General features: G+C 36.8%; 1 protein-coding gene across 3 annotated transcripts in view; it reads left to right on the forward strand.

Moving 5' to 3' along the window:
- Positions 1–620: 620 nt before the first annotated feature.
- The window catches only part of LOC132168701 (uncharacterized), a 13,770-nt gene continuing 2,491 nt past the window's right edge, over positions 621–11,899 (forward strand). Inside the window, exons 1-12 of one of the 3 annotated variants that reach the window (XM_059579721.1) lie at positions 624–1,045; positions 1,679–1,801; positions 2,071–2,130; positions 2,262–2,357; positions 2,623–2,706; positions 2,795–2,913; positions 3,049–3,150; positions 8,975–9,091; positions 10,075–10,143; positions 10,327–10,393; positions 11,227–11,280; positions 11,369–11,458. In XM_059579721.1, the coding sequence (XP_059435704.1) occupies positions 1,031–1,045; positions 1,679–1,801; positions 2,071–2,130; positions 2,262–2,357; positions 2,623–2,706; positions 2,795–2,913; positions 3,049–3,150; positions 8,975–9,091; positions 10,075–10,143; positions 10,327–10,393; positions 11,227–11,280; positions 11,369–11,458 (996 nt within the window). In that variant the 5' untranslated portion in view covers positions 624–1,030. Of the gene's footprint in view, positions 1,046–1,678; positions 1,802–2,070; positions 2,131–2,261; positions 2,358–2,622; positions 2,707–2,794; positions 2,914–3,048; positions 3,151–8,974; positions 9,092–10,074; positions 10,144–10,326; positions 10,394–11,226; positions 11,281–11,368; positions 11,459–11,899 lie in introns of those variants that run through there. The other 2 variants (XM_059579722.1, XM_059579723.1) reach the window with 2 other exon arrangements.

Consider the following 11,899-nt stretch of genomic DNA (forward strand, 5'->3'; position numbering starts at 1 on the left):
TTTAAAAAAAAAAAAACATTTCAAGATACCTTTAGGCCGTGTTTGGCTTGCAGAATAAACCATTGAAATAGACTAATTAATTCTAGATATAGATATTCTTTTGTTTTGTAATACACTATTCATGAGAATAATTTATTCCTTTGGGACTACTAATTTCATACACATATGATTAGTTAAGTTACTAAAAAATGAGTGGCTTAGCTAATCCTTGAGAAATGAAATACATTTTTCAAAAATACCTATATATATATATATATTTTAAAATTTTAAAATTAAAACAAAATAAAAAGAATAAAAGAATGAAAAACAAAGTGGGTGGTGTATGCCCATGCCTCGTTGAGTAAAAAAGCAAAGCAAAGGGAGTTTAAGAAGTCCAAAAAAAAGAGTAAATGAACAGAGTTTTGGCCTTTTGGATTCAACTGGAAAAACCTAAAACTGATGGATACAAATGCAAAAAAGCAAACCGGAAATACTAGGGGGGTGAAATACAGCAACTCTAAAAAAGAAACGGGAAAAATACGTAATGGCGTCAACGTGTGTCCTTGTCGGGCGTGACAAAATGTCTGTTAGCGGTTCTTTTCAAGCTTTTGTTGTAACATTGATTAATCGAAAGTATAAAAAAAAACGTTTTTTAAAAGGATAGATTGGAATCTTGGGAGCGCAATTTTCCACCATTTCTTTTGTTTTTCATTTTCACCGGTCCGAAGTTTAACGTTCGCCGTGTTGTCCGGATTTGCTTGTTATTAATTTATCCCACTTCAACGACCCGACAAATCAAATCAATCACCCATTGATATTGCTATCAAATTACTATCAATATTAATGCCTCTCTCTGTCTCTCTCTCTTGACTCCCGAAGTCTTCACAGAGATTCGTCGGTTGATATACGTGAAACCAGTTTTGTTCTGAACATCGTGCTCTGTTTTCGTGGTTAGAGGGAAATACAGAACGTCGCCGCTTCGTTATTTCATTTGTCTCTCTCTCTCTGTCTATCTCACTCTCTCTGTGGATGCTTTGGAGTTTCATAGAATATGATGTCTGACTGTGTAAGAATCCGGCCCTCTTTATCTTTCTTCACCCTCTCCAATACCCAGTTTTTCTTTTTTCTTTTTTTATTTTCCCTGCTTTCGTTTGAACCCAGAAAAGAAAAGAGAGGGAGAGAAGCAAAACTCAACTTAGCTTGGCTATTTTGTAATACTTGTGATGTTTGGTAGGATGAGGGTCTCTGAAAATGTTTACACAATTCAGAATTCGTTTTCGCTATTTGTTGATTACAACTGTTGCCATTGTTCATGAGAAAAGGCAAGGATTTTTTCGATTAGGAGATGAAGATAGCAATTGGCAAATAAGTACATCTTTGTGTAATGTGTTGAATTCTCCCCTTCACTGTTCATTTAGGGCTCTCTACAGTTTTGAGTTTTCTCTATGTGGAATGTGAGCATTTGTACCATCAACGATCATGATGCACTTAAACAAATTGCTTTGTATATGTTTTGCTTCTTGATAAACGTGGTGATCTTTCCTTTAAACTTTGCCATATATTGTTCTTTTGGTCACTTAAAACAACTGGTGACATCTCATTCCAGTAAAATTTTGCTCTATCTCATTAGAAGGTGTTGATTGTATAACTAATTATATTTCTTGAGGTTTATCCTTTGTATACTCCCTTTTCTTTACAGGTACCTGTATTAGCAGATCCAAACTATCGGAGGTCATGTCTTTGTGGCCTTTTACCCACAACTTCTTTGCTTTGTCTTGTGTTCTTCATAGGGAGTGCATTCGTAACACCGGATTACAAAGAGGTAGATATGTATATGTGACTCGAATATCTAATTTATGCTTTTGAAGGTTTTATATAACTTTCCAGTCTCTACAATTATTCAACATTTTTTTTTCCCGCTATTTTATATATTTTTAATTAAAATTTTGCAAGAGTATTTTTGTATGGATTACTGGTATTTCAAATAGTTAAAATATCTGGGTTTAAAATTTCAATTAATTTTTATGTTTATTTGCCTTTGTGCCGTGTGGATGTCTCAAGTTGGGATGTTAAATGCTTCTTGTCTTGCAGAAATTGTCAATATGGGGATTAGGTGGTAGTTTACAGAATTCAAAATTCAGCAATTGCGGGGTTTGTTTTTCTTCCCTTAGAGCTTTGTACCCTAACTTTTGTGCATGGAAATTCTACACTTATTGTACTATATATTTCGTGTCACATGAAATTGCTGGAATTTGTTGCTCATATTTGTTTATCTGTTTTAGAATAAATGCAGGCCTCATGGAAGCGAGGCATTACCTAAAGGTATTGTTTCCCAGACTTCTAACTTGGAAATGCGACCATTATGGGGTTCTCCAAAGGTAAAGGTTCATAAGATGAGTTTTATTTTTGTTTTTTGTTTTGTTTTTTCTTTCTTTCGCGTGGGAGGGAGAGTTCCATTTGTGATGACCTTACCTTTCAAATTTTGATTAATGATGCTTGAGTTATTCAAATTTTAAGGATTATTCAGTTTACCTTTTATATGGGGAAACTCTATGAATTTTAATTTTAATATGGTTTGATTTCTATGTGAGTATTGGCTTGTATGCTGTTTAACAGGCTACTTATAACACTGATTTTCAACAGACTAATGTGAATTCTACAAATAATCTATTTGCTATGGCCGTCGGGATAAAGCAAAAAGATCTTGTGAATAAAATGGTCAAAAAGGTACGTAGTTGAATCTGTGCATGTTCCTAATTACGATTTTTCCTATTTTATCTTGTGGTTAATTGCTTGCTTTAACTCCATACTGCAGTTTCTGTCAAGCAATTTTGTTGTGATGCTTTTCCACTATGATGGAATGGTTACTGAATGGAAGGATTTTGAATGGAATAATCGTGTCATACACATTTCTGCACTCAATCAAACTAAATGGTAACCAGTTTTAGCCTTCCACTCTAATTGTCACTTTTAAATGAAGTTGCAATATTCTAATCTAATCGTCATTTCTAAACGAAGTTGCATTATTCTAATTTTTTCCTACTGGATTTTGGTTGTCATGATTGCTAGGTGGTTTGCCAAGCGTTTCTTACATCCTGATATAGTGTCTGAGTATGGTTACATTTTCCTCTGGGATGAGGACCTTGGAGTTGAAGACTTCCATCCTGAGCAGTATGTTGACTACAACCTATTATGCAAAGGAAAAAATAAAAAATTTGAATGGAAAGTTTCAAAATAGCTACTGTCACCAGTTTGCATATCATATAGTCTTTGTGATCAATTATAATGCAAAGTACTGGACAATATTTTGGCCTGATATCAACTAACACAGTCGAAATACGTTGGGAGATAGATTTATTCTGATTTTTTAATGAAGCCCAAGTATCTTAGGGGGAAATAATTCAAATAAAGAAAAACCTCTTCATAGGTTCTTAACCATAAATTCTTAAGAGAACTTGTAAGCCAAAGGCTAAACAATTTTCTACATAAAAAAAAAAAAAGAGAGAGTAACGGAATAATAATAAGTAAAGCTATTTTATAATGATTCATCATCTTCCTTTTATAAAAGACGATACTCTTAACACCTTATGAACAATTTATCATGATCCTTGATTTAGACAATTTTTTTTTTTTTTGGATGAATAAGCGAATTTCATTAAAAAACCAAATCAACACCCAGCTTACACGCCTTATAGAAGGCAAGAAACCAACCAACGGCTACAACCTACAGAAGAACAAACACAAGATTACACCAGCAAATCTGCAGGAAAATTCTACAAATGACAAAAAACCAGATTCTCCCTAGTCTTCGGAAATTTATTCTTCCCCACAATTCTAGAACAAACTTCCCACAAAATGATCTTCAATATCTGCTCCTCTGTTCTGGGTTGACCAGCATGCTTAATATCATTTCTGGTAAGCCAAAATATTGTAGACGGTTGAGCTCAAAACAAGGCGGTACAGCAAACCTTTTAAAGATTTATTTCTCCATTTACTGCATCCTAGTTGCAAAATATCCTTCCAGAAAACAGAGGGATTCTCTTCTTTGCAATGATTCATGCAAAACTTCCAAATACGATAACTGAAACTACATCAAAAAAAAATAAGTGGTCACAGCTCTCAAGCCCATTTCTACAAGAAAAACATTAAACATCACCCTTGTAACCCCACTTGACCAAACGTTCTCCAGTAATCAGCCTATTCCTCATTACAAGCCATAGAATAAAAGCTTGCTTGGGGATGGCATGAGGAAACCAAACTAACTGCCACCAATCAATCACCTCATTTTTCTTCCTAAGAATCTCCCAAGTTTCTGAGCTCACATAAACACCCTTCTTAGAACCAGCCCATCACAATTACCCCTCTTAACCTCCGAGAGCTTAGCTTGAATCTCAACCAAAGCTTCGGATCTGGCAGGTCTCCAAAACCAATCCCCATTGTGCAGCACAGAAGAAAGCTTAGCCTTCACCCTACTTTGAGCATCATAGACAACACTATACCCAAACTTCTCAAGTAAAATTCCAGCAGGGTGCCAATTATCCACCCAGAGATGAATGATTTCCCCATCCCCAACCTCAAACTTCAAAAAACTGTTAGCATATCCCTCAGCGTAAGAATTTTCCTCCAGCTCCAAGAACTATTTTGAGGAATACCAACACTCCAAAAACTCTTTCTTTTCAAGAGATTTTCTTTTACCCAATCCACCCAAATGGATCCTGATCGAGCAAAGAGATTTAGACAAATTCCCTTCATAGTAATATGTGAACGGTACATGTGAGCAGTATTTGTTTTCCTGCCAAAGTTTGTCCTACATCAGTACTGAGAAAAGTAGTAATATGTTTGTTTATGATATGCATTTATTCTCCATCTTCCGGGGGAATAAGATTCTGTTTCTCATAGCAAAATATTTTGTTGTGAAAAATTTTCCCAAGAGATACTTGGCAGTTTTTTCTTTTTACATTTTTCTATGTGTTTGGGATTGGCCTGAAGTATTGCATGAGTTCAAGAAGGGGAAGAAACTCTAGTATAGTGAAAGGGAAGGGAAAGGGTGCTAACTGTTCCTTATGAAACCTAAGATTGTATCATCGAATGTGAGAGGGCTGAATGAGATGGAAAAAAAGTTTCAGGATTAGAGGTTTTCCCGAAGATTGGAACACATATATCATTTGTTTACAAGAGACAAAAATGGAGTATATTTCTAGGGAGGTGCTTTGCTGCTTATGGGGTTGTCAACAGTTGACAAGTTATATTTGAGGTCGAGAGGGGTGTTAGGAGGGATTTTGTTAATGTGGGATAGGCGGGTGGTGGAGAAGATTGAGGAGTGTGTGGAGATATTTTGGGTAGCGTGTTCTTTTAGAAGTGTTATTGAGAATTTTGAATAGGCGTTTGCAGGTGTGTATGGCTCTATTGATGATGCTGAAAGAAAATGTCTTTGGGATGAGTTGGTTGGCCTTATGAATTGCTAGGAGGTGTCGTGGCGTATTGGGGGTGATTTTAATGTTGTTTGATATCCGTGTGAAAGATTAGGTGATACTAGATAGTCACTAGCTATGTTGGATTTTGCTGAATTCATTTTTGATCAGCGCGTCAGGGACATCCCGCTTGTATGGGGAATTTTACTTGGCCTAATAATCGTGATTCTCAGTCATGATCTAGAACTGATAGGTTCCTTCTATCTCTGGACTGGGAAGAACATTATCCGAATGTATCAGAGACTTCTTCCTAGAATCCTGTCGGATAATTTTCCTTTGATGTTGGATTGTGGTGTGGCGGGAAGGGGTATTTAAGTTTGAAATTTGTGGCTGAAGTTAGAGGGTTTTGTGGCCAAGGTAAAAACATGGTGTATGTTCTATAGTTATAAGGGTTCTAGTTATGTGTTGACGCAAAAATTGAAATCCTTGAAATCCGATTTGAAGAAATGGAATTAGGAGGTTTTTGGTAATGAAGGGAAGTGAAAGAAAGATCTTTTGGGTGGTATCCGTGAGTTGGTTATGATTGTATAAGGAAGACCTTTAACTGAGGATGAAAGGGTGAGGGAAGAAGATATTTCTAGAGAGTTGGAGAGGATTATCCCTCTCGAAGAAGTGAGTTGGAGGTAGAAGTCAAGGGCCCTTTTGTTGAGAGGGGGGATAAAAACACTAAATTCTTTCACTTTGTGACAAATTTGCATAGAAGAAATAACTCTATGGAGTCTTTAGTTGTTAACGGATCTATGTTTTCTGATTCTATAGAAATAAGGGAGGATATCATTGCAAGTTGAAGGCAAGTTAAGGACTAGAGGGTCGTTAGGGTCTTTTGGGTCGTGTGAGGCGGAGGGGATATTTGGGCTGCATTCTTCGTCTGGCGCCAGAGCTATGTCTCTACCTTCACCTAGGCCAGTGAACTCCCAGTTTATGCCGGGATTATCCTCTTCCTACAGCCTCCATCCTCTTCAGTTTTTGGGTGTTTTCTGTTGGCCCCCCATTCTGCTGGTTGGTACCGTCCTCGAGGAAGGTAAATCTTCAAGTGTTTTGGTTGAGACAGAGAATGGAGAGGTGGGGATTGAGGGCTATTCTAAGTTTGTGCTTAGCGCGATGGGAGCCGCTCCCATTTTGGGGTTGTCTTTTGGGGGTGACGAGAAAAGACTTATGGAATTTTTTTCTGTCATTGAAGAGGGTCGGTTTCTTGAAGATGGGGTTTCTGCTTCTAAACTTAAGGGGAAGATGGAGCATAAAAATTTGGAATGCTACATTAATTTTGATGCTAAAGGTAGTGGCTCTAGTCGGGGTAAAGGTAGAACTAAAACCTGTTTTGCGGGTTTAGGGCTTTTTTTAATTTTTTTTTTCTTTTCCAGCATTCTCTTGTATACTTCTTGTGTACTAGGATTGCGCCCCTTTGCACTTTTGATATGCAACATTACTTATCCAAAAAAAAAGGGATGATATTGTACAATTCTACAAATGTTTGTTTCCAAACAATATAGCTAGTGACCAACATTGGATAGGCTTTCATTCCTTTTTGTTGATGCGGAGGAGAGAAATTGGTTGGAAAAACGTTTTGAGGAGAGTGAAGTGTTGAAGGTGGTGAGAGACTTGAACAGTGAGAAGGCCCAGGCCTGACGGATTCTCTATGGCTTTTTTCCAGAAGTGTTGGAAAGTATTGAAAGAGGACATCATGGAAGTTTTCAAGGAGTTTCATAGCCAAGGGAAGTTTGAGAAGAGCATTAATGCTACTTTTATGTCCCTTATTCCTAAGCAAGCTAGCGCAGTGGATAGTCAGATTAGATATGGGGAACTTGGAGTGTTGTGTAAATTGGATTGGAGAAGGCATATGATCATGTTAGTTGGGAGTTTTTGTTATATTTGTTGAAGAGATATGGTTTGGGGGAGAGATGGTGAGTTTAGATAGCGCTTTGAATTTCTACGGTGTGGTTTTTCATTCTTATTAATGGTTCTCCTTCTGGTTTCTTTAGCAGTTCACGTGGATTACAGCAGGGGATCTGTTGTCTCCGTTATTGTTTGTGGTTGTTATGGAAGTACTAAGCAGGACGATGTCTGTTACAGTGGATAGTGGGACTCCTATCAGGATTTTGGTGGGATTGAGGAATAATGAAGAGATTTAGTGTCGTATTTATTGTTTACAGATGATACTTTGATCATTTGTGCATGAAATTGTGAACAACTCGGATATCTGTGGTGTCTTTTCTTATGTTTTGAAGCAATTTTGAGGCTGAAGATTATTTGACTAAATCAGAGCTCATTCCAATAGACAGTGTGGGTGATGTACAGGGTTTTGCATGTATTCTTGGTGTAGAGTGACATCTTTGCAGATCAAGTACTTTGATGTTCCAATAGGAGCCTCTTCAAAGGCTACTACTATTTGGAATAACATTATTGAAAAATTGATCGTCATTTGGTGGGTTGGAAGAGGCTTTATTCTAAGGGGAGGTAGGTTGAGATGGAAATTCGTTAGTTTTATATATGGAATATGGATGGAGGTACCATCTCCGTATTTAGTCATAACCTAGGCATCATAACTTACAAAATGAAACCTAGGTGGGAAAAAATAAAGGTGTTAAAACCTAGGTACTAAAAAGGTATTTAACCCAAATTTTGTTTTGATAAGTAATAGAAAATTTTATAAAAATATATAAGGCGTCCCTACGTACATAGGTAATATACAACAGGAGCACCTAACAATAATGAGCAAAATAAATACCCAACACCAGATAGAACCCACCCAAAAGCCCTAAAACCCTAAAAAGCGAAACCCACAGAACGCTAGCCGCTAAAAAACATTAACCTTGCCTTTCCCACACCTAGAGAATGCGCCTGTATTATTATAATTTATGGAGCATTCTAAGTTCAAAAGCTTCCTTCTGTCTTTGTACTTAGAGTAGGCACCATTTTCCTCCCGATGATGATCCTCATCAATGGCTGTTAGGAGAACCACGGTCTGATCCTCAAACCCCTCAGATGAGACACCCACCACCGAAATAGAGCCCAATCCAAGGGAGTGATGGGGGGAAAGCAATATAGAGGGGAGGGAAAATCCCCATCGTCTCCATCCCTTTAGTCGCCTCCCTTACCCCACACCTCCAATGCCGAAGACGAACCAAGACCAACCGGCAACTTTTGGGAATAAGCCACCTATGTAGAAATTAGCATTTTGGACCAACAATACTCATGCAATTGGATTATGCTCGAACTATTTTAGCTAATAAGCTAAATAAATCCATTTAAAAACTTCTTTGATTGTATATTAAGAACCCTTCTCTTGGGTATAATTAACTATTGTATTAAAAAAATGTGTGCCTTACTTCAATCAGGCATGCACTTGCGCTTTGCAACTAAGCTCCATTAGGCGTTTGCACTGAAGTGCACCTATAGATTTTAACAACATTGGTCAACTTAAATCTTAGTTGCATGCTTGCTATGAAATCCAATATTACATACTATGTGATATTTCTTTGAGAAATGCTTATACCTGATATTCTTTATACTCTTGACACTTCTAGATATGTATCTATAATTAAAAGTGAGGGGCTTGAGATATCACAGCCAGCACTTGATCCTAACAAATCTGAGGTGCATCATCAAATTACCGCTCAGGGGAGGAGAACAAAAGTGCACAGGTACTCTAGTAGGCTAATTGTCATATCATTAAATTTATTTTGTTTTGATTTTTATCTTCTCCATCCCATAGTGAGTGTTCTGATTGCCAATTTTGTTTGTCCCATGATGTCTTTCATTTAAAAAAATTAAAGGTTTAAATTTCTACTTCTCTTTTTTTTTTTTCCTCACCTTAAAATTTGTCCCTTAATGAAAAGAGTAAAGCATTATTATTATTATTATTATTATTATTATTATTTTAAAAGAAAAATACAAAATGCTAGAGTTTCTAGGCATTAAATGTTTCTCCTTAAAATGAGTGTATTTTGCAAAAGAGACTCAATATGGCATGGAGGGAGTATTCTCTTAACATAGCAGGCTTTAGTTATTTACTGTGCACCTTTTTCTTTTTCTTTTTTTCCTTTTTCTTGGTGTCCTTGTGTATACTTCCGGTGTACTTAGGGGTGCCTTACGCCTTTTTTATAAAGCTCCTTGATTGCCTATCAAAAACAAAGTTGCTTACTGTGCACCATGCTACTAATACTAAAACCTGTTCCGTATTTATGTGAGACAATGCTTCTAATATTACAATCAGATTCAGCAAGAGGATGGTTATTCACTATCTGGCTACGATTATCAATCTGCCACAGCTGCTTCGGTTGTTCCTATTGGGCTTTTGCGAACATTCTTAACTAGAAAAATCTTTATCTTTCAGACCTGACCTAGCTAAATGGTTGTACTACTGAAACAAGAACATATTCTTTGGACTTCAAGAATAGCATAGAAAAAAGTCAAGGAATGTCTTCATAGCTGCTGGAATATTTTTATTAATTTCTACAGCATCTTGAATTTTTGTTGTTTTACTGAAGCAGCTATCATTGGTTCTGCTATATGCCCAAACAGTGCTAATTTTTCTTAGCAATGCATCATTTGGTTCAGTATGCTTCAAAGTAGTTGCTTAATCTGGTCTGCATGTTGTCTATGCTTTTGGTCCATGTGTCTGCAGAAGAATTTACAAGCCTGGTGGCAGTGGGAAAGGTTGTGATGGCAGCAGTACAGCTCCTCCATGCACTGGGTAAAAGTGTTGCATGTACTAGAAGTATTTGCTCTTGTTAATATTTATTAGAATATTTTAAAACTATTCATTGCTGAAGAAGGTGTAGAAGCTATATAGAGAATTCCTCTTCTTACATCATCTTTATTGCAATAGTTGAAGTTATTGTAGTTGACAAAACTAAGATGAAAATCGGTGTTGCAGGTGGATAGAAATGATGGCACCTGTTTTCTCAAAAGCTGCCTGGCGGTGTGTATGGCATATGATCCAGGTGTGACATATTTACTTTATTAGTGATGAAATAAGTCAAAGGATCTGCAGAGGGTTCTCATTAATCAATATGTTCAGTTGTTTCTATAAGATGTGCTTAAATTGACACGGTATAGAAAAGTTTGAAACTAGAAACTCCTACTTAGATAAGGATAAACTTGTCAATAATTAAAAGAACCAAATTAAACCTTTACAGGAATAATATTGGCAAAACTTTTAAGCACATAGGCCTGAACCTACTAACTTCAGCACCAAAAAATTTAAATCACTAAAATAACCAAAATACACCCAGGACAAAATTTTCAGTTTAATGTCCTGATCTGAGGTTGGAACCAAAGATGGTTTAGCCATGCCCTACCAACAAAATTAATATGTTTAACACACAACTCCTGTTGGGCTCGTATGTGGACACTGCATTGAGTTTTTCATTTCTATATTCACACCTGACCATATCTCATCAATTTGTTTACTTTTTGTGTATCTTTTCCCTTTTGAGAGGGCAGGGTGAGGTTGAGTGCTGTAGTGCTTATTCTGGTAATTTTGGTACAAAATTGTAGACGATGTAAAAATGTATTAAATACTATTGGATCAAACTGAGTAATGCGTGTTATGCATTAAAAGTCCAAAGCAATGGCAGGTGGGAAAGGGGCTGGTTAGGGTTTTCTTGTTCTATTTTTAATGATACTGGAGTCTTTATATAATGCTGTAGTCGATCAATTTTTATCACATTATGGAGGTTCCCCAACCCCTTTTGACTTGGTGATTTAGATTGTAACTTATGGTCTCATTCTGGTTAACTCAGTTAGATTCCTTGGTTCCATAATTATTTGACAGAATGACTTGATCCATGCTTGGGGCCTAGATATGCAGCTTGGTTATTGTGCACAGGCAAGCTCCTTATTTTATCTCTCTCTCTCTCTCTTGAAGATCTACTTGACTGAAAGTTGTTGCCTAAAGCCATTTTTTCCCTGAGCAGGGCGATCGAACCAAAAATGTTGGTGTTGTGGATGCTGAGTACATAGTCCATTATGGTCGTCCTACACTCGGAGGCATAGATAGAAATGAGGTCTGATTTTGTTGTGACCTTGAGCTGTAAAAGCTGAAGGTGTTTGTTAGAATTTTGACTATATAAACAGTCCATCTCATGTTTTGAATTTTGTAGGATCTGTTACAATTGTGTCGATTGTTTAGTAGTTTACTTTCTCATACGAGGGTTGACTAGATTAGATTTTGTTGCAAGAGTCCTCAGTAGTTTCAGATCTTGTGCTAAGGTCTAATGCCGTTTTGAAAGAAGTTTTGCTTCTTTCCCAATAGCTTAACAATGCACCGAGCTTGGTTAGAACTTGTTTTCCGAAAGTGAAAACTAGTAACCATGTGGGTGAAAAAAAAAATTATAAATGAATACTCAACTCTGTTTAGCCTTAATCTCAGCTAAATTGGGGATCGCTCCATGATCCTATTTCAACTAATCAGAGTTACCAACATGTGTTCCCAAACCCCCCACCCC

The sequence above is a fragment of the Corylus avellana genome, chromosome ca2 (assembly GCF_901000735.1).
Source record: "Corylus avellana chromosome ca2, CavTom2PMs-1.0".
Taxonomy (NCBI): domain Eukaryota; kingdom Viridiplantae; phylum Streptophyta; class Magnoliopsida; order Fagales; family Betulaceae; genus Corylus; species Corylus avellana.